Below are 23,407 nucleotides of genomic sequence, written 5' to 3'. Positions count from 1 at the left end.
TTTGTTGTTTGTTTGCTTACCCCACAGTACACACAGTATTCTCTAGCTATACTTCAGATCAGCAAAAAAAAACAAAGGGAGCCGTGTTGGCCATAAGAAAAATTGCCAGCATCCATTAAGTGTAATACCTTTATTAGGCCTGCTCAAAGATCACAAAAGAATGTGCAAGCTTTCACATTTTTTGTGATCTTTGAGTTGGACTAATAAAGGTATTACACTATATGGATTCAGTCCAGCAGGCTTCCTGAGCATGGTTTCATCCCTTATCATCAGAACAATCTTAACACAGCTGCCACCACACCATCTCTCTGTTCCCCATGGCATCTTCAGCAAAGAATTTCCATTCACCATCAACTTACAACAGACCTAGTCAGGTCACACTCTTCCCCCATAGATAGTTAACAGGGCCTGTTCCGTGTGCATGTGATCCCAATGCACATCCTCCAAAATTTCATGGTTGAAAATAGAGAAATACTCCTACTCTATTCACACACACACACAGAGACACACTTATCCATTGCTGAAGGCTTTTCTCGGCCTTCCCAATGTTGTACTTGATTATTCTGCATGCAGTAGCCTATCCCACATTAGCTTCTGCAAGCAGCTGTGTTAGTAGCAAACAGACTGTAATAGCTTCCTTTTAAAAAAGAGACACCTAAGGGAGCTCAAGCTTAACCGGGCATCTGGTTGTATAAAAATGCCCCCCGCCCCCCCGCGCGCATCTTACCAGCCCACAATTTGGGGAGGGCATTCAGTTAATTTTGGGAGGGGGAGCAAAATTTATCCAAAAGTTCATTTTTAAAAATTCTTTAAAAATACCACTGGCATCAGCAGCATTAGCAACACAGGGTTTTAAAAAAGAAACAGAACAAGTGAGCACGGCCACATGATGCAATGGAGCCCCTCTTGGTGGCTACTCGGTGCCATCCACCATTTTTTACCTGGAAACAATGCTATGTCTGGGACTCTGGGACATCCTCGGAGTGGAATGGAATGGTGGCTTCTGAGAGCAGCTGCAGTACTGAAAGAAAAAAGTGTTTAAAAAAACAAAAGAAGAAAGGACCGCTGTCACTGCTGCCACCAATAGTAAGCCCCCACCCACCCATCCACCCCCCCTTCACAAACCTTTGTAGAATTTCATCCCTCCCCCGCAAATTGGCACACCAGTTCTAGGAGGCATAAATGCCCCCACCCATTCAAGCTGAAAGCTCTCACTTGAGAACATTAAAGTCACCTTTATTTATAGCTATCGCAATGCAAGCATTCTGTAAGATTTACTACTTGGACCAGGTTTCCCCAACGTGGTACCCTCCAGATGTGTTGGACTGCAATTCCCATAATTCCCAGCCAACGGCCATGCTGGTTGGGAATTATGGGAGTTGCAGTCCCAGCACATTTGGAAGGCCCCAGCTTGGGAAAGGCTGATTTGGGCAGCCACTTATGGGCAGCGGGCATGGAAGAGAGGCTAGTGAGCTGTGCTGCACACGTGCGCACGCTACCGACATTTTTAAAAGGTGCTCCCAAATTCTCTCCCAAAGGCAAAAAAAGGGAAAAGAGACAGATGCCAGGAAACAGGGGACTCTCCCTGGAAGAGAGGGAGTGTACACAAATGGTTAACTTTGAACGCCAAGCCGGGCCTGCCTCAGGGAAAAAAAAAAGTGTCTGTGGGGTGGGTGGGAACTGGTATAGCAAAGGCTGCCGAAGAGGTTCCTGACACGCCATCCATTATCCGCGATCAGCTGTTGTGTGCACCATCCATGTGGATCAGCATTTTCGCCTTGCAACAGCTTCTCCTGCTGCTGTGTGGTTGCGCTTCCCAGGGTTCCCAACTGCTTCAGCCTTTGATTAATGCCAACTCCGCATCTAATGCCAGCTGAGCAAAAAAAAAAAAACGACTTGCAACCCTGGAACGCTGCTGGTGGGACAGAAACGGAGCAGAAACGTGCCGTTCCGGCAAAGCAAAAATTTAAGAGGAGCCGCTAGTCCAGTGGTTGTGAATGCTGGGAAGGCCCCTTTCTCGGCGTAGCAGCAGAGACAGAATGACTTTCTCACACCCAGGTTGGTCCTGTAGCTGTAGTGCGGCCTTTTCCAACTTGGCGCCCTCCAGGTGGGTTGGACTACAACTCCCAGCACCCCCATCCTGCTGGCGGGCGGTGCTGGGAGTTGCAGTCCAACCCATCTGGAGGGCGCCAGGTTGAGGAAAGTTGCTATAATACGTGTAGAATAATTTCTGGGTCAGAAGAAAAGTCCGACAACCAATCACTCCTACATGGCAGCCACGGTTCTACATTCACTTTCTATTACCAGCATCTACTGCTCTTCTACTCTTTTCACAATGCAGCCGCTCCCTACTCTCTAGGAAGGTGCCATATGCCAAGCTGGAGCATTGGTCCAACTAGCTCAGTGTGGACTACCCTGGCTGGCGATAAGCATAAGAACACACTGGATCAGACCCAGGGTCCATCTAGTCCAATGTTCTGTTCACACAGTGGCCAACCAGGTGTCAACTGGGAACCCACAAGCAGGACACAAGTGCAACAGCACCCTCCCACCCATGTTCCCCAGCAAATGGTGTACATAGGCATACTGCTTCTGATCCTGGAGGTGGCATATAGCCACCAGGACTACTAGCCACAGGTAGCCTTCTCCTCCAGGAATTTGTCCAATCTCCTTTTAAAGCCATCCAACGTGCTGCCATCACTACATCTTGTGGCAGCGAATTCCATTGTTTGACTCTGCGCTCCTATGTGAAGAAGCACTCCCTCTCATCTGTCCCGGCTCCCCACCGTTACAGGCAAGGCTTTGTCCCCAGCTCGACCTGAAGATGCTGGAACCTTTTGCATGCAAAGCGTGTGTTCTACCGCTGAACTACAACACCCCTTGACAGTGGTTAAGCCAGACCATTTCCTCCTTCCCACCAACTTCTACCTTTTTATTCCTTGGCTCTCTTTCATTTGCTTTGGGGTGATTTGCATTTGCATTTGGTTATTACATCAAAGGTTGCCATTCTACTTTCTGGCCAATCAATGCACATGTAACCGTGGGGCTGAACTTGGAGAGAAGCTGATGCTTCCCCTAAGGGTGTTTCCTGTGCTTCCCTAAGGAGGCATATTTCGCACTGGAAATCAAATGGCGCTGCTTCTCTGTGGCCCTGACTGGTGCATTAGAGTGCTGAAACCTGTCTGTGGCTACCACAGCAGCATCCTATCGGATGACCGGGGCCAGTGCCAAAGATAGGCATGGTCAGGCACCTAATGGAGGGCCCACACCCCAGCAGGGGCCCACTGACCAGGCCCCCCTGGAGTTGCTCCTCCTCTTCACCACTGCAACCTGCTTGTTCACCTGCCTCTCGCTCTGGCCAAGTCAATGGTAAAGGTGAGAAGGGGAAGCAGGAGGTGCCACGGCCTGCTTGCTCCCTGGCTCTCTGCCTGTCAAGCAAGTGAGTGGTAGCAATGATGAGAGAGAGGATGAGGAGCAAGAGCAGCTGCTGACAGTGGTGGTGAGAAGGTCGACTCACTGAGAGAGGGGGCCCATGGAGGGTGTCTTGCCCAAGGGCCCTCCAAAGCCTGGAGCCGGCACTACTGATGACATTTGCTTGGCCATTTTCTATTGCAGCTTTCCCCAACCCGGTGCCTTCTGGATGTTTTGGACCAACTCCCATCAGCCACAGCCAGCATGGCTAATAGGAATGCTGAGAGTTGTAGTCTAGAACATCTGGAGGGCACCAGGCTGGGGAAGGCTGTTCTACTGTGTCCTTTAATAACCAGAACCATTTACTAAGCGCTAGCGTACCACGATGGGCATATAAGCACATGGGGAGCTGGTCCTCTTTAGCATCCAGAAAGCACAGCAGACCACGCTTGCAGAACCGTGATGGAGGAAAATCACCCTATATAGTTAAAGATGAATGAAAAATGCCACGTCTGAAGCAGCCCTCGAGTTCTGCTAGATGGTACTACATTTTGGAGATACTTTCTGCAACGGCACTTCAAGAGACTTGTGCTGGGCGGAGGGGACCTACGTTCTCTGTGATCCCAGAGAACAAGGAAGTGGTTTGGGAGATATGCCAGTAGAGTGTTCTTCTGTGCTCTGCATGGTTCGCATCCCCACTGCCACAAAGCCACAGCAGCCTCCTTCCAGGTAGCAGCCCAATTCGTGTGTCTCTCCCCAGCGACTCGGCCATCCTCAGATGTTTCCCCAGTATTAATAACCCAGAAGGTGCCAGCAGCAGATGATGAAATGCGTCTGTAATCTCCGACTCTCTGCAGAGGTGCCAGCAGTCCCTGGGACTGTGGCGTCCTTCTTGATTATCCGGTGCATTTCAACTAGCAGCCACCTCCAGGTCTACCTGGCACAGGGCCGGCACACAGTGCAAAATGGGAAATCATTATTTCCCGACAACTCTAACCTCCTGAATCACGACGGGCATCTGCTGAAACTTGGATATGCCAAAGGATGTGAAGTGGGGAGGGGAGTGCCTGAAACAGAGCACGTTCAGATGTTTGAAGAGGATGAAGAAAAGGGGTGGGATGCTGCACACAAACCAGTTGAGGGGTCAATGCTGGAGAGATTATTCTGAATTCTGTCATTCTGTTTTCTAATGGGAGGAGACGAGATTCAAGGGTGGATGGCAATAAATCCTAGGTATCCTGACTCCCTAGCCCTCTCTTGCCCCTTGATTATATCAACTATCCATACTAGATCCCTGCCTCTCTTCTACATCAACGTCAAGCTTCTAGTCCTTATGTTTAAAGCTTTCTGCCTCCTATATAATATATATCCTTCCTCAGGGCTGGCATCAAGGGTAGACATGGTTTGCCACTTGCTGAGGGCCCACACCCCAGCAGAGGCCCACTGACCAGAGCCCCCTGGATTTGCTCCTCCTCTATACCATTGCAAGCTGCTTGTTCACCTGCCTCTCGCTCTGGCCCAGGCAACGGTGGCGGCAGTGAGAAGGAGGAGCAGGAGATGCCACTGCCTGCTTGCTCCCTGGTTCTCTGCCTGTCAAGAAAATTAGTGGTAGCAATAATGAGGAGGAGGAGAAGCAGCAGCAGCAGCAGCAATAGCAGGCGGTGATAATATCATATCATATCATAGATTCATAGGGGTGTAAAGAAGACAGGCTCATTGAGAGAGAGAGAGAGACCCACCGAGGGTGTCTTGTCCAAGTGCCCTCCAAAACCTGGTGCTGGCACTGTGGTCTCCTCATCTCTCCTTCTCATGCACTCTGCTTTGCACAAGCTTATCTTCTACCTTAGCCCTCTGGCGTCTTCTTAATGTCTTGCGAGTTCCACGTTTTCTACCATGCTTTCTACCTTATGCCAGCAATAGCATCCCCAGTCTCTCTTGAGGCATGTCCACCTTCAAGCTCCTCAGCAGCTTGATAAAACTACAATTCCCAGCACTTCTTTTTTGAGGGGAGTCTTCAGGTCCCTTGCCCTTCTCCGGAGTAGCCCTTCTTAACCGCCCAGAGAGCTTCGGCTATTGGGTGGTATAGAAATGAAATAAATAATAAATAAATAAATTAGTGTTCCCATTGCCTCCTGAGCCTCCGTTGCCTTCTCCCTCTCCCCTCTTCACTACCAATCATTTGGCAAGGCTACTTCACACAGATGTTCAGGTGAATACATTTTAAGCGTGCAACTATAAATGTAAAGTGTGAACAGAGCAAGCCTGTGCATGTGCAGACATGCGTCTGACATAGGTCCACATCTCAGGGAGCTGGGATTGGCCTGGACTGTGTGACATGGAGCTCTGGTCCTACCTTGGTTCTCCATCTCAGGTGTATTTTCTTCACAGTAACATATGTTTTGAGCCCTTGGAGCAGGTACAGATGTTGTGGTCCTGATGTCAGAAATATAGCAAAGCCAGCTTTTCCATCAAGACTACAATTTGGCTTCTTTGGGTGAAGACAGAGAACAAACTAACACTTCCGCAACCTGGTGCCCTCAAGATGGTTTGGACTTCGACTCCTACCAGCCCCAGCCAGTGTGGCCAGTTGTCAGGAATGCTGGGAGTTATAGTCCAAAACATTTGGAGGGCAGCAGGTTGGGGAAGGCTAAAATAACAAGTCCCTCGGTCATGGAAGGAGCCCAATCTCTCCTCCCATCTTTGCAGTTTAATTGACAAGATGTACAGAGTAGCGAATCAAATAATGGCTTGGTTGTGAGTCTTGCCCATGGCCCCAGGCTTCAGGCAGCTGCCTCTTTGGGGAAAGTTTTAAATGCGGCATGTATCTGTTCATTCATTGCCATACTTTTAAAGCAGATTTTTAAAAATAAAAGAAGAAGAAGAACTTGCACAAAAACAGCAAAAACAATTCAAGTACCCCATGATAATCAAAATTTTGCACCTAATTCTGCAACCAGGAAAAAAACCCTGGCCCCAGGATGGGCAATGAGGCCGATTTAGAAGTGCTTTCACTAAAGATGGGGTGGGACCTTTCTTGGTGACATCACAGTGTGTCAGCCAATCATCATTGTACACAGCCGGCTTCTGCTGCATCCTTGCAAAACTGCCTTTGCTGAAACTCAGTGATGGAGAAGAAAAGGGACTTGTGGATTAAATGCAGGGAGGACATTTCTAAATCAACGGTATTGCTTAAGAATGTTTATCCTGTTTTCACCCTTTGTCTCCCAGCAGGGCACTGCTAATTGCCTCTGAGAGCTCTTTGATCAGTCCCACTTCTCTGTCCCCGTGGGTCCCAACAGATAAAGTTTTCACTGCCTGGCCTTCTAGCCTTTCAAGTAGACAGTCCATAATAGTCTTTCCCAATCAGTAAACCCACGTGTGTGTGGCTGTTTTGTCTCCCCCATCCCCCAGATCCCTCCCAGGCTCCACTCTGTGTTCTGAGGCAGGCAATGTTTCGCTTTGCTTTTATGGCAATAGTTAGGAATATAAACACCTGGCTGTTTAGTTTCTTAGATGCCAGGGGGGGGTGGACAAGGAGGTTCATTATGCTCTGAACACCTAGCTGGGCACGAGGGGGCAGTGCAATTTGGGAAAGGTCAAGCAGCTGCTGTATCTGTTCCGATTGAGGCTTTGCACCTTCCGCCTCCTGGGGATTCGTAGAGCAGGCTGGAAAGGAAATTACCTTGGAATTGGATACAAAAGCAGCTGCCATTCAGGGCAGCTTCACTAAACAGGGATGGTAGCTGGGGCCCAAGAGCCAAGCAAACATAACCATTCTGGCCTGTCTGTGTGTGTGTGTGTGCGTGTGCGTGCGCGCGCGTGCGCACGTGCACGTGTGCGTGTTGCAGGGAGTGGGGGAAGAAGAAGAGCTGCTACAGGAAACAGCCTCAAAACTGGAACCCAGTTGGCAGACAGAGCAGTTGGCGCCATATGACAGGTTTGGTGTTATATGGCTGTAGAATAGGGCCTAGTTCTCAAGAGAGGTGGAAGTGATACCAGTGGAGGCAGATGGCTCCAATGTCGGTGGGGCGGTGTATTCGCTCCGGGGTTCTGTCAGAACTCCAAAGGAGCCATCCAAACCACCTTTAGAGTTCTGACTAAAACACAGAGTGGATTCACCACCCCACTGACTTTGGAGCCACCACTTCCACTGAGTGATCCATCAGAGCAGGCGTAGGCAACCTGGTGCCCTCCATATGGTTTGGACTACAGCTCCCATACTTCCTGACCATTGGCCATGCTGGCTGGTGTCTGATGGGAGTTGTAGTCCAAACATCTGGAGGGCACCAGGTTGCCTACCCCTGCATCAGAGGTATTGTTGGCCTTACACACCCGTGTTTTTAGTTCCACTGTCATCTCTGGTCAGATCAGTTTAGGCGGGTTTTGGAAACACTACTCAGGTCTGCAGAACCTATTTACTGGATGCAATAGTGGGATGAGGGGCACACCATAAGCAGTGATCCTTTTTCTATCACACCACTTTCAACACTGGAAAAATCCAAGACGCCCTCAATGGGGCCCCTCCTTCAGTGAGTTTACCTTCCCACTGGCATTGCCACTGGCTGCTGTTGCACCTCATCCTTTTCCCCATAATTGCTATCACATCCTTGCTTGACAGGCAGACAGACAGTGACCAAGTCGGCACAGGCATCTACCGCTCCTCCTTCTCACCACCACGGTTGTCTGGGTGAGAGGCAGATGAACAAGCAGGTTGGAATGGTGAAGAGGAGGAGCAACTCTAGGGGGCTCTGGTCAGTGGGCCCCTGCTGGGGTGTGGGCCCTTGGCAGGTGGCCAATCATGCCTACCCTTGACGTTGGCCCTGGGATATAGGACTGGGGGAAGTGGGATGGAGGAGAATGCAGGGTGAACAAGAAGAGTCAACGGTGGGTAAGTGGATGGAGAAAAATCAATCTGAGTTGGATGGAGAGGTGTGTATGAAAGGTAGTTAAGTGTATTGCGAAAAATAATGGCTTTAATTTAACAAACAAAGGTGCTCATATCCTCATCTCCCCAGTCTAACCACTGCTCCATTAGTTACATCACTGTTGACAAAATGCTCCACGTTACCATTTTTCTAAAGGTTCAGCAGGCGGAGGGAGAAAAAGATGAGTTTCCTTCTCCAGTCCCTAGACTTCCCCACTCGCTCACCCTAGCTCCAGTAGGCAATGTTAAAAGGCCCTGCTCTCCCCACAGCCTGCAAAGTGTGGGGAGTGGCAAGCGATTTCTCTTCCCCAGATCCAATTCCTCCCTGAGACATGGCTATTTTTCTCCCCCTCTTTTAATTCAGTCACTCAAACTGACAGCTACACTGTGTACTAGAGCTGGGCTACATGATTGCTGTGCCATATTTTCCCTGTAAATCTCCTGATGTGTCAGGGCTCCCTTTCGCTCTCTAGTCCTCCTGATAAATATTCATTTTATTTAAGTATTTTTCATCTCTCTCCCTCCCTCCCTCCCTCCCTCCCTCTGCAGCTTATCCCCCTCATTGGCTTCATTGGACTCGGATTGGGTAGCGCTGCCCTCTACCTTTTGAGGCTGGCCATCTACAGCCCAGATGTGAGGTACGCTTCTGCGGGCGATTACTCCGAGACTGGAGTCAGGGTTGCTGTCATGTTTGTGGCAGCTCCGTTCCTTGATCCAAGCCATCATTTCAGAAAGCCCTGGGTTAGTCACGACCTAGAGCAGGGCTGGGAAACCTGTTTCAGCCTAAGGGCCAAATTCAATTTTGGAGAAGTTCTTGGGGGGCCGCATCCCAGTGGTGGGGGGAAGGGGCACAAAGGCAAAGGGGGTGGGGTCAAAAGCAAAGGGGTGGGGCCCAAAGCGCCAAAAATATCAGCATGTTTTAGCTGAAAGCTTAAAACTAAGCCTCAGGGGAGGCATTTCAACCTTTTTGAATGGGTGGCAGGGTGAAACTGCAAAAGCTGGGAAGCCACCAGATGATTGGTGGTTGGGGGAAAGTGGGTGAGGCCAGGGGAAGGCACATGGCCCTCTGGGAAATCCCAGAGGGCCAAATTTGGCCCCTCCCTGGCCTAGAACAGCCTTCCCCAGCCTGCTGTCCTCCTGGTGTGTTGGACTATGACTCCTGTCATCATCATATAATTTGAAGATAGACAGACAGACAGGCAGACAGACAGACAAGATGGTAGCACTGATACAGAAAACTGTTGCTGAAGCAGGAAAGAACCCCAAAGACGAATCATACAAGAAAATGAGTCATACATCATGGACTTTTCTTGGTGATGCATGTAGGCATGGGCGGAAGTGAACAAGTATGGTTAGGAAATACCAAAATAAAGTTTAATAATGTTACTGGAGCAACGTTTTAAAAGAAATTGGACTGTGATCTCAAAACGTTGTTCAAGAAAGGTGTAGACAGCCCTTAGTTTTGAAAAAGCAAGTGTGCCATCATGAATGTATCAATGGGATCTCTGTACTGTCTGCCTTGGGAAGGAAGCCCTGCTTCTCCTGCCACCCACTGCTACACCCCAGTTTGATCGCGAGGGGTGGGGGGAGTGGCTGCTTTTACCTTTGAAAAAAGAGGGAGATCTGATCATGGATTTCCTGCCATCCCATCTAGTATGGCTCTAACTAGAGGTCTATGATGGTTGCAAGACTGCTGCCATCAGCTTGTATCACCCACACGTCTCCTCAACGACCACTAGTAAGAGAATCCTGTGGTGGGATGCCACTGTCTTTGACATGTCTTCTCCTACACCCCCACCACTCTTCATGCAAACAGCTAATGAAATTTCAACAGGGTGGGGAATGACTGAACATTCTGTTGTCATCGTCATATCATGTGTGTCTTTTACTACACATTACTGGAAAGACATGTATGAGATTTGCAGGTCAGTGGCAGGCACATCTCCCACTGCCCCCCAAGCCCCCTGATGCATAGGAAACATATTGCCGGAAACACTTGTCAAAGGAAGGGGAGAAACCCTTTCACCACTCAAGTATCTGAGTATATGGATAGATTAGGTAGACTGGTGAGGAGGTCAGATCTGAGAGCTGGTTCACACATGCATGTCTATCCCTTGATGACTGCCCCATCAAGCGATTATTTGCATGTGTGAATGAGCCATCGCAGATCAGTTGCCAAAGGTGGAAATATTTATTGTTTATGGAAAGTTTTTCTGAGATTATTTTTAAACAAAAATAAACAAAAAACCCTTCCTCCTTCCCAATTATACAGTTGATGGGACAAGACATATAAGAATACAGTCTCCCAGGTTTCCCTTCCCCGCCCTTCCCTTTGAGTCACTGACATGTGTTAATTTCTGTGTCTTACCTATTAAACCACTTTCACATCTGCTAACTTTCCTATTACGGCACTATTATTTTAAAAAGCTGAAGAAGAGAAGGAAGGAAGGAAGGAAGGAAGGAAGGAGGGAAGGAGGGAAAGGAAAGGAAAGGAAAGGAAAGGAAAGGAAAGGAAGAAAGAGAAAGACAGACAGACAACAAAAGAAAGGGGGAAGGAACAGGAAATAGGGGATTTAAAAAAAAAGGAAAGGAAGATGATAAAAAAACCCAGACCATAGTGTTCATCTCACATCCCCTCCAATGCAATGCTTCTAGGCAGAGTCCACTCACACATTCAGCTGCAAGCCATCAAGTGTTCAGCAATCTAGTAGAGAGAAATCAAGTGATGTACATGTATCAGGAAGGGCCATAGCTCAGTGGCAGAGCACCTGCTTTGCATGTGGAAGGTCCCACATTCGATCCCCGGCTTCTCCAGGGAGGGCTGGAAAAAACCCTGCTCAAACCGCTGGAGAGCCATTGCTGCCAGTCAGTGTCCACAATACTGGTCTACACGGACCAGGGGTCTGGCTCAGTATAAGGCTGCTTCCTACGTTCCTATGCAAACTAAAGTTACATTTCCCGTTCTTGTCCTTCCATCACACCATTGCACCTTGCAGTGGGGCAGAGGGTGGGCAGATGGCAAGAGACTGCTGCACACTGACCCCGCCACAAATCCTCACAGACTCTAACAAATGGATCGCACCCACTGGCTGGCCTGGGCTTCAGCAGCACAGTGGCATGCAGCCAATGAAGAACAAGCACATGGGTGTGCAGTTTGCATCCGTCCAGGGCTGGCTATACCTTGTCCCCAACGCGCACCTTCACAGGACCATTCACCTCCCACGAAAGTATGAGGGGACATTTTACTGCTTTGGGAAGGGGAAAGAGAATTTCTAAGAAATTTTCAGGGCAGGGTTTGGCTTAGATTGCTGAACACTTGAAGGCTTGCAGCTGAATGTGTGAGTGGACTCTGACTAGAAGCCTTGCATTGGAGGGGATGTGAGATGAACACTATGGTCTGGGGTTTTTTATCATCTTCCTTTCCTTTCTTCTTAAATCCCCCATTTCCTGTTCCTTCCCCCCTTTCTTTTGTTATCTGTCTGTCTGTCTGTCTGTCTTTCTTTCTTTCTTTCTTTCTTTCTTTCTTTCTTTCTTCCTTTCCGTCCTTCTTTCCTTCTTTCTCTTCTTCTGCTTTCTAAAATAATAGTGCCGTAATAGGAAAGTTTTCAAATGAGGCTGCTGAGGGGCATGATTTGGTCTTCTTCTTTTTTGAACTTGAAAAAATACTTCACTTCTGCTACTACCACCGGTGAGGATTTCTGCAGCCTCCCAACCACATTTCCTGGCCCAGCTTCCCAGTGGGGGCATTCTGGACTAGGAAACACGGCTGAGAGGCTGTGGAGACAGCGCTGATGCTCTGAGCAGCAGCAAGGCTTTTAAAAAAAGAGCCCTGAAAAGTAAGAAAGAAACCCTTCAGCCACCTAATTTAAAAACTAAGGTAAGCCAAGCCCTCCCCTGAATTTTTGTTAGAAATTTGCCCACCCCGAATCTTCAGGGGCACTTTGCATTCACTCCTCTCCCCCACCAGCCACTACTGCAAAATGCCAGGAAAAAAGCTCAGCTCCACTTTAGTTTGTACCCATATGGAAATACCCTGAAAGGATGGAGATGGGAGCTGCAAAGGGGTGAATGGCTACTCATCCCTCTCTCCCCATTGCCTATGTGTGCATGCGGGCCAAGCAGCAGGCCCGCGTGCCTCTGGCAAGTGCACCAAGAGTCAACCTTTGAAGACACTTAATGCTTTCATAATGTCTGTTTGCTCCTGCTAAAGCGATCCTTGATCCAATTTGACACCAGCTGCCCAGGGCACTTAGCACAGCAATTATCAGCTCCAGACACACACACACACACACACGCCCTGCCCCATGCCTTGGAGTGAGCTGCACACACCACTGGAACAGACGTCCAGGGATGTTTGCCAGCCTCTCAGCGGGCATTGGCAAAGCCAGCTGCAAGTTTTTGTGAGCTTTGGGGCAAGAGGCTACCAATGGCTCCTCCTAGTCCTATTGTGCCCCTAGGCAAAGGAAGAAAAACACACCTTCAAGAAGGTACAAAGCGCTTCCCCATGACCACTGCATAATCACAGCCAGCCTCAAAACACCAGAGCCTCCGCTGCCCCCCAGTGCAGCCCCTGCCACCACCCCAGTTCTCCCCACACCTCCAGATATAGATGGATGGACATAGATACATAGATATAGATATAAAACTGAACAGAAAATGATGTCCAGAGTACTACAGAGTGGCAAAATGATTATATCTAGCTTGTGTGAAAACTAGATTTGACCCTTTTAGGGCTCCATAGCTGCTCCGAGCCCTTAAAGGGTCAAATTTAGCTTGCAAACAAGCAAGATTTGACTTTTGGTGCTCCATAGTACTCCAAATGCCTTTTTTCCATAATTAAAAACAAAAATAAAAAACATTTTTGGGATTGCCCAACAGACTGCAGTCTGCGGGGTGGGGGATCCAAGAGGTAAGAATGGCCCCTGGACCTTCCGAAATTGCCCACCCTGGATTAGTGGAAGGGGATTTTCAAGGCAAATGTTGTTACTTCAACCTTATATCATCTGTTTCTGAAATTTATTCCCCTAGATCTCACCCCAAATTCCCACTGCTAGTGTGCCCATGGGGTCACAGCCTAGGAATGGATGAACCTGTCAGTTTTAGTTTTTCTCTGTTTCTCATTTTTCCCATCTTAAGTTCAGCTCATCCTCAATTTGAGAATTTTTTTTAAGTTCACATGAAAATTCATAAGCATTTTCGTGTACATTGCTCCTAACACATGCATTTTTGCCTGATACATGCATTTTTGCAAGCAATTTGCCTAATATAATACATTTTCTAATGTTATTTTCCCTGATATATGTATTTATTAAATTGGAGAACTCTGTTGTGAAATTTGGAGAAGTGCAAATTTTCCATGGATAACTGAGTTTTGGTCTGCAGAGTGGATAGATGGTGGAACATTTGGTAAAGTCATGTAAACATGCGAACTGAACAATTTTCTCTCCAAACCCTATCAGAGCAGAAGTAGAGATTAAGGGTGGTCCCCTGAACAGTCTCTGGGTCCCAGCAAAGGTCTGGAACTGTCAATTGCTGATGCTGGCCATGGGGGCAAAAGTAAAACCCAGAAGTGGAGTGAGACAATTCAGGCTGTCTGTCTCTGCCAATGCCAAAACAAGCATGTTCATTTATTAGTGCCCGATTCCCACATGGAATAGTTTGGTCCCTTGCTTCCTGTCTAGGGCCAAAGTGTTAGAGGAGCAGGAAAGAGTACATCAGTGTGTGAGGGAGAGTTTCTCATGGGAACTTTCCCAGCCTTGATTTCTAGGGCTGTTTTTGTGGCTTATCTTCCCCCCAGCCCTACCCTTACCATGTGCTGTTTGCTCAGAAACACCTCAAAGCAACAACAACAAAAACTCAGCTCAAAGATACTTAATGTTTCAAAACAAAAACAAAAAGCCACAAGAGAAGCAGTGATAAAGACAGATTGCTTGTTCCAGCTGCCCCTGTCCCTTGAAAACTCCCAAGCCCAGCTCCAAGATTTGAAGGATCTCAGGCATTGGGCTACCAACCCCCTTCCCATTGTAGCCAAAACATCCATTATATTCCTTTGTGTGCCACAGTGCCCCTCTTCTAGCCTGTTTCCTGTTTCACAACAAACGTAAATCAGTTTTATACCAGTTTAACTGTCAAGTGTGTAGGGATGGCGGAGAATTCCGCCACGGACTCCAATGGCCCATGGAGTCCGCGGCACAACAAAAGACTCACCTCTGCCACCCGGGGGAATCCGCGCCGGCCGGATCCTACCTGCCGCCATCCATCCGCTACCGTCCGCTGCCGCCTGTCCCGTCTGCAGCATTCTGGGCCAGCTGAAGTTCCCAAATAGTTTTCAAAGGCAGCTCCACATTCAGCACATTATAGTAGTCCAAACCAGATGCAGTTAAGGGATGCGTGATCATGGCCAGATCAGGCATCTCTAGGAATGGGTGCAATTGGCACACATGTAGGGGTGTACGGAACTCACCTCCAAGTCCGCCGGGGGGTCCGCAGGGTGGGGAGGAGGCGATCCGTTCCTCCCCCCAGAATCCTCCCCAGCTGGCTCCGCTCCGCGGCGAGTCCGCAGAGCCTCCAGCCAGGTCCGTCCACTGCCAGACTGCCAGTCTTTCGACACAAATGGCATCCGGCGTAGCGGACGCCATTTGCGTCCCTGTTCTTTGCCGTGATAGGCTACATAAATCTTTACACTTGAGTTCTGATAACACCTGTGCCTCACATTTCAAGTACATGTCACGTACAAAGCCCTTAGGGCCAGGCTATCGGAAAGGCTGCCTTCTCCTATAGGAGCCTGCCTGGCTCTTAAGAACTTTGGGGGGAGGCCCTCCCTTGGTCCCGCTGCCATCACAGGCATGTCTCCCCATGGCTGCTCCCGGGCTCTGGAACTCCCTGCTGAGGGAGGCTGGGTCAGCCCCCTCTCTGTTGTCCTTCCACCCACAGGCAAAGATGTTTTTATTTAGACAAGGCTTTGGCATATAAGCTGCTCTTTCGCTAAAGGGGGTGGCCTGGCGCTCTTTATTTCTTTTATTGTTGTGTTTAAGCCATGTTTTAATTCAGAGTTTGTTTTTAAACTAGATGTTATTGTTAGCCATCCTGAGCACCATTTTTTATTTTTTGGCAGAAGCCCTGTGAGCTTTCCAACTAAGTGTGGGACGCTCCCAGGTATACACCTAGCACCAGTGGCGTTCCTCCTACCGGCAGTGAGATGCAGAACAGGACATGGCAGGAACATGGTAGAATGTGGCCAGCTTGGGATCTGCTGGCTCCAAAGCCCCTCCTGTCCCCTGAAGGACCCCAGGATCAGGTCCCTCAACTATGCCAGCCTAGCACTGGCATAGTTGGTTCCCACCAGTGGTTTCAGTGGGAGGGAAATCTGGAAAGGGGAAGATTCACCACAGACCACCAGGAGAAAAGCAAGTTAAACAGTGGAGGCTGGTGGCTCCAATTTCAGTGGGGCTGTGCATCCTTTCTGGATTTCAGTCAGAACCAGCCAGAAGTCTAAAGGAGTTATCCAAGATGCTGAACTGATTTGGGGGATAGTTTTCAGCACCTTGGATAGCTCCTTTAGAGGTCTGGCTGGTTCTGACTAAAACCCAGAATGGATGCATAGCCCCACCAAAATTGGGGCCACCAGCCTCCACTGAAATTAAGTCGTGCCTCCCCTACAGAGAGAGAGAGACAGAGACAGAGAGAGAGAGAGAGAGAGAGAGAGCTCTCACTCTGGCCGGCATGAACCAGCTGGGCTTTGGAAGTGGCAGATGATTTGCTACTTCACACCCCACCCAGCTTAGGACTGCACAGTAAACCAAAAAAGGACTGTGAGGTAGAAATATCCAGTGTGCATATTTTCAAATGGTGACAACCTCTTTCAAGTAGAATTGGGCACACTGGTATTGGAGACCATGTCATACTTTTTAGAAAGTGGTTTTATTTCCCCTTCTTCCCCCAGCATGAGGTCCCCTTCATGTTTGAATTTCATATGTCAGAGGAAAGTAGACAAGCTAAGGATATTCCTGTCCCAACTTGACTGCTGCTTGCCCAGTGTAACCTTCCACTGCAGCGCAGTTGCCAGGTTGCTCCTTTGCTTCAGCATTGGTTGGTTCGGATCACACTTGTGCCTGATGTTTCAAGTAGATGTTAGACAGGAGAAACGTGACTGAAAACGCAATACGTTAGACACAGTGGAGGCTGGTCCTCCAATTTCGGTGGGGCTGTGGATCCATTCTGGGTTTCAGTCAGAACCAGTCAGAATTCTAAAGGAGCTATCCAAGGTGCTGATCCCATTTTGCGGTTAGAGTTCAGCACTTTGGATAGCTCCTTTAGAATTCTGGCTGGTTCTGACTGAAACCTGGAATGGATTCACAGCCCCACTGAAATCAGTGCCATCAGCCTCCACTGGTTATACATTAGTCTCATTGAACCCAGTGGGGCCTTCTCCAGGTAAGTGGATATAGGGTTCCAGGCTGAATCTCCTGACTATAAAAACAAAAACAACCAGCCATCTGAAATACATCTATGGCAGGCTGCAGATTTTCTCACAGCAACAGTGTGGAGGGTTTAACTATTTGCTCCGTACTATTTGCTCTCTACTGTTTTCCCAATTACAATCCCCCCTGGTTGCCGTTTGCCCTCGGAAGTGGACAGAATCCTCCAAGTGGGATAATTTTCATCAGGAAAACAGTGTGCATTTGGAGGGGCAGGGAGGAGAGGATTAAACACACCTTACCACTGCTGCAGGCCAATTCATATATTTTTTAAAAAACAAATGTCAGTAGATCCAGTCATAGATCTCCTCCATAATGTATATTTAGCCCTGAGGAAGGGAACATATACCCAAGCATCCCTTATTAGTTAGAAATGGGTGAGAAATTCATTTGGTTTGCATTTTAATGTGAACGTACCAAATGTGCGTGTCCCAAACCTACATGTGAATTGGAACATAGTTCTACAGTGAAACCTGCATTTTTCTGAATTTTAGCAATGCAGTTCACAAATTAAAAAATGCATACCAAAAGTGTGCGTGATAGGGAAAAATTCACACAAAATATGCGTATTAGGGGAAACTGCACACAAAGAAGCATGATATTAGGGGAGATCACTTGCAAAAATGCGTACATTCGAAAAAGTGTGTACAACAAAGCATATGTTTAGGAGAAATGTGCACAAAAATATCTATGAATTTTCATGCAGACTTTCATGGGTGGGGGAATCACAGACTGATGCAGAAACAGGCGAGAACAAACGTAACGTTGGAGAAATGAGAGAGTGAGCAGAATGAAATTTGGCAGATTCATCCATCCCTATTATTAGTACATCTGTATGACACATGTTGCAAACACATGTCGGTTGCTTCACATGTTCACATTTAGGTGTACACCCCCAGAAAGGTTATGTGAAAGTGGCCCACAGAACCATACACCAATAGGCAGGACTAGTTCAGTCTGCTTCCCCCTGCTCCCCCAAGCAGACAGACAAAAGGCTCAGTCCTAAGGCAGAAGATTTCAATTGTTGTGTCCATTGAGTTTGGGTTTATTACTCACTATTATACTCGATATTCATACTGTAGAGAAGTTTGGGGCGTCTTAGAATTTAGGAAGTTCCCAAACACTTTGGGCAGTAAGTTCTGAAGGCTAATCTCCTTAAATAATAATTCACTAGATCTTTTCTGAAACGGTTACTTACCACTTTCATTGAACATGTGTAGGATATTAGGTGTGTTTAGTGTTGGTGACAGCCACATTGACGTCTTAGTTGCATTCACTCTTGATGTCTTATCAAGAAGGTCCGGTGTTCTTATGCATATCTTAGTGTTAGCCGTTGGGACAGCAATGGCAGGAGATTACACCAACAGAAATGTGCGTACAAGGTTAATTTGTTCTTAGCATTTTAAACCTATAATAGCAGGGGTCCAGGTCCGGCGTCAAGGGTAGGCATGGTTGAGCACCTGCCAAGAGTCCACACTCCAGCAGGGGCCCACTGACAAGAGCCCCCTGGAGTTGCTCCTCCTCTGCGCCATTGCAACCTGCTTGTTCACCTGCCTTTGCTCTGGCCCAGACAGCGGAGGTGGTGGAAAGGAGGAGCAGGAGATGCCACCGAATACCGGCTCGCTGCCTCACGGTTTTCGAGCAAGCAAGGGGTAGCGATGATGAGAAAGAGGACAAGAAGCACTTGGGACAATGGCAATGGGAAGGTAGGATCCCTGAGGGAGGGGACCCATTGTCTTGCCCAAAGGCCCTCCAAAACCAGGAGCCGGCAGTGCACGGGTCACCCAGAGTGCGGACCCAATTAATTGCCCTGTGTGCATGCAGAGAGGCCTGGGTGCAGACAGAGTCACAAGGGTGGGGAGCCAAAGAAGCCTGCTTCTTAGCCAAGGCTTCTTGTATATAAATGTTCAGTTCTGTTCAGCATTTTGTGTGCCTCTTATAATCAAGCAAAGTTTGCTTGGCCAGGCCTTCAGTTTGTGGATTCATTCATTCAGCCACTCATGCTAACATCAACAAACTTTCAGCCCACCCTCTGTAGTTAGGCCTTTAAGAGCAGGTTGATCTACAGACATTACCAGCAGATCATCTTGGAAGCTTCATCTGCTCACATCTGCAAATCAAATGCACAAGGCCAGGGCAGGCCGGAGAAGGTTTTCATTCAGTTGGCAACCCTTATTGTTCCATATATTGACAGGGATTTCTGGAGCAGGGATGGGGCGGGACAAAATGGAAGAGCTCTGGGTATGGAGGGACAGATTTGAGAGAAATAGAGTGAGATCTGTGGCTACTAAATGAGTAGGCTCTGGCAGTTGTACACACAGCATTAGAAATTTCCCTGTCAATACAAGAGTATCTAACCTCTGACCTAGTTCCTCTGAATCTGACCTTGGCCAGGAGGAAGAACTGGAGTCACAACTCGCGGGAGGGGAAGGGGGACACACATGAGGTTGGAGAGCCTGGGGCCAGGCCATGTTTTTGTTGCTCTCACTGCAGGCTCTGCCATCGCATTACACTGCTAAGGCCACAGGCGAGACAAGCAAGCACACACTCCAGAATGAGGTATGAAGGGCAATAATTACTTGGGAGCATCAGCAGACACAGCCAATGTGGCAAAATAACCCCAAGTACATATGGTTGTGAATTTTGCCTTGATGCATAAGCAAAGTGTGTGCAATGGTCTCCATGGGCTTTCTCCTTCGGTGTACCTGCTCACACAGGCCCACTGTAATGCACCGTCTGCAGCTGTGAGAGTCTTGGGTTCGATTCCCAGCTCTGCCAATAACTGGGAAGGTTAGCCTTTGGCAAGATGCTGTTTCTTAGTCTGAGCGTCCCCCTTCGGGGAAGATAGAATAATCATGACAGCTCACAGGTTTTGTGAGGATGGCAGACTCTGCTGCAACCTGCAAGGGCTCTACCAGGAATCATGATCAACCACAAAAATAGCCATGGAGGTCCCATCAAGAACTCTAAGAACATAAGAACTTAAGAGCCCTGCTGAATCAGACCAAGGGTCCATCTTGTCCAGCATTCTGTTCATACAGTGGCCAACCAGCTGTCAACGGGAGACCCATAAGCAGGATGTGAGTGCAACAGCGCCTTCCCACTCATGTTCCCCAGCAACTAGTGTACATAGGCAGACTGTCTCTGATACTGGAGGTAGCTCAAAGCCATCAAGATATACTTCTCCTCTTCCCCAGCCTAAGCTCAGAATCCTTACAGGTGAGCAGAGCTGGATTCATGTAGTATACAAAGAATGCATGTGTGGGGGAAAGCAAGCCATGGCCAAAGGGATCAAGATGTCCCAACGCCACCAGTTGCCAACTGAACCATTTTTAAAAATGGCCTACTTTTATGCCTTAAAGAACAGCTTGATATGCAGAAATGAGAAGGTGAAGCTTCTTCCAGCATGAAGATAAAACTTGATCACCTGCTGATGTCTACAGAACTCATCCCTGTTAAAGGTGTAGCTGTATGTGCCGGTTTACAAATTGGCAACCCTATCAGGGTTGGTTGCAAGGACTGCTGATATGGTGTATATCAGGCCTCCCCCAACCTGGCGCCCTCCATATGTGTTGAGACTACAACTCCCATCATCCCCTGCTCTTGTGTGCTGACTGTGGTAATGAGATTTCTAGTCCAATGCATCCGGAGAGTGCCAGAGTGGGAAAGCTGAGTGTACATGCTGCTTCGCCTGCACTACAGTGCTATGAAGCACATTTACTGATTGAAGAGTTAGCAAATACCCCCCTCCCCATTACTTTTTTGTACAAAGAGGTTTTCCATAGTACAGGGCTGTCAGACTTGAATGGACTAGAGGGCCAAGTTCCTCACCCAACAGATACATAGGGCCCCAATCTATAATTGTCACCAAACCCCCCACAAAGCAAAACACTGCTTTGGCTGAGCAGGGACAGTGATTAGCTTCTAAAAACAATCATCCTTATAGAGCGGTTTTCCCCAGCCTGGATATCCTCCAGGTGTTTTGGACTTCAACTTCCACTAGCCCCGGACTCTGTTGCCAATGGTCAGGAATGCTGGGAGCTGTCGTCCAAAACATCTGGAGGGCACCAGGTTGTGGAAGGCTGATTATTCTAAAAGCAGGAAGGATGAAAGGTAAATTGACAGACTTTTAGGAAATGGACAGCCCAATCCTTGACTATGTTTACTTAGAAGTAAATCCCATGAGTTTAACAGGACTTTACTCCTAAAGGTACATAGGACTGCAGCCTAAGGGAGATAGGTGCAGATGGAGAAGAATAGAGGGATTATGGAGATTATAAATGGATTAAGCTAGTCTGTCCTTCTCCGCACCTCCCTAGCTAGATATTTGACTGCCAGGCCAGGCCTGTGAGGAAGCTGGCATGTACAGGAATGCTGGGGCACTATAAAGACTATGGTCAAATTTAGTGAAACTTCAGTTATCCAGATGCAAAAGAGAACAGAATTCCTGGGTATACTTTGAATAGCTGTGTAGAAAAGGGACTTTGGGTTTTTTGTCTTTTTGTTTTTCTGAACAGTCCCCTGCAATTCTTTATTAGAATTTCAATGAATAATTTTAAATCAATCTTAAGAAATATTCAAAATACAGAATGTGCATACAGTACAAAGCAATTTACAAAAAGATCAGAAAAAAATGTTTGTGGAAACAGATAAGCATTAGAGAGAGCATGAAACAAAGATGAAGGGACTACAGCAATGCCCAATAGAAAAGGGACTTTTGGAAGGTCCAGCTTTTCATTGCATGGTGCAGCCCAAGCCAGAAAAGCTGTACCTGCTGAAATACCCTCTGCCATACATCTATTAACGGTGTAAGACAGCCTCCTCCTTGGCACCTGGTCACTCCAGTCAAATTCTAATCACCTGTCTCTTCTGAAGCACACCAGCATGACTTCATTTGAGAGTACATGGATGAGACAACCAGCATCAGGAGAAAAACAGGAGCAAGACGCATGTTGACCTTACCAAGGAGGGACAGAACAAACAGTAGGACAAAGAATTACCTGGGGTGCCTGACCAGAGTAACTGAGGAGCCGCCATGGAAGAGCTTAGGGCAGGGGTGGGGAGCCTGTGGCCTTCTAGTTGTTATTGGACTCCAACTCCCATCAGCTCCAGCCAGTATGGCCAATGGCCAGAGATGATAGGAGCTGTAGTCCAGCAATATCAGGAGGGTTGCAGGCTCTCCAACCCTGGCTTAGGGTATGGGGAGCAACCTTTAGGATAGGGTGGTTTTTGTTTTGTTTTGAAGTTGGGACATCCCTTGCCTAAAGAACGTGTGGGCGCCAAGTGCACAAAATGAAAGACAAACACTTTCAAGAGGCTGTTAGACTGAGGTGGGATGGTAAGATCTTAGTTGAACACTGACAGGCAGATACATAAATATATACACATGAGACCAAACTTATAGCTGTGTGAGACTGGACGCATAGGGTCCAGAATAACTTGGAGTGAGGCATGTGGCTGAGGGCAAATGTGGCTTCTCTAAGGGACCCATGGGCTTGGTTCATTTCCTCCTCTTGGAACCACTGCTTCAAGCAGCTGGAGTTTTAATATGGCACGATGCCTGGTGGTCTCTCCAGCAGCCAGTTGTCATAGCTACAGGAGTTCACAGGAGTCTCAGGTTTTTTGTTTTTGTTTTTGTTTAGCATTAATTTTGAAGGCTTAATTCTATCTCCTCAGCTTCACACACTGAGATCTTGTTCTCCTGCACTCTGTGTGAGACAGCTGTGTATCCAGCCTCAAAGTGAAGAGGGATGGACTAGAAACTAGGAAGACTTGTAGTGGTGGTAGAAGCTGAATCAATTGGCTTGAAAATATCTCTTCAGAATTCTCCTGTGAGAATTTCTATCCAAAGTAGTCATCAGACATTCTCTGAATATTCAAATATTTGCTGGATTTTCATTGAATATTTGGAACATTCTGTGGAATTCCCTCTCAACTGATATCTGGCAGGCATAAATGTTGTTTTGTGTTTGACATCTGCTAAAGACATTTTTATTTAAACAAGCTTTTCTCGAATGACCAGCAATGGTTTTATTGCTATACCTTGATTTTAATTTTTTTTATATTTTTGTATTTTTATTGTATTTTTATTTTTATTTAAGTTTTATTTACTGTTCTCTGCTTGGGAATCTTTTTTTAGATATGGGGTGGTTTATACATTTTGTAAATAAATAAATATTTTATATCTGCATCAGACACCTGGTTATATTGGATTTCAGCATTTGATACTGGACAATTTTTGACAGCTAATATACAGTGATACTGACAGTTGGCATACAATATTATTTAATACTATTTATCTGTTTAGAGCCAATGTGGCATAGTGGTTAGAGTGCTGGAATAGGATCAGTGGGATCCAAGTTCAAATCCCCACCCCCCAGCTATGAAGCTCACTTAGGTAGCCATGGCCGAATCACTCATTCTCTCTCTCTCTCTCTCTCTCTATGCCTAACCTATCTCAAAGGTGCCCTATTCAGGCATTACAAAATTGCAAACAGGGACAGGAAATGGGGACGCCTGAGCTGATCCATCCCCCTCCACCCCCGACCTCGCTGTATTGACTTGAGAAGATCTGAAGAGAGATTGTAACTGCATT

General features: G+C 47.6%; 1 protein-coding gene across 2 annotated transcripts in view; it reads left to right on the top strand.

Moving 5' to 3' along the window:
• Positions 1-23,407, top strand: part of COXFA4L2 (cytochrome c oxidase hypoxia associated subunit FA4L2) — a 54,036-nt gene that overhangs the window by 4,422 nt on the left and 26,207 nt on the right. The window contains exons 1-2 of one of the 2 annotated variants that reach the window (XM_084832269.1): positions 6,457-6,593; positions 8,885-8,973. In XM_084832269.1, coding sequence (XP_084688395.1) covers positions 6,537-6,593; positions 8,885-8,973 — 146 coding nt within the window. In that variant the 5' untranslated portion in view covers positions 6,457-6,536. Of the gene's footprint in view, positions 1-6,456; positions 6,594-8,884; positions 8,974-23,407 lie in introns of those variants that run through there. The other variant, XM_084832268.1, reaches the window with a different exon arrangement.

This window comes from Heloderma suspectum, chromosome 2, assembly GCF_057233095.1.
Source record: "Heloderma suspectum isolate Gila_16-S chromosome 2, 16-S_ref, whole genome shotgun sequence".
NCBI classification, from domain to species: domain Eukaryota; kingdom Metazoa; phylum Chordata; class Lepidosauria; order Squamata; family Helodermatidae; genus Heloderma; species Heloderma suspectum.
This window is presented reverse-complemented; position numbering and strand designations above follow the sequence as displayed.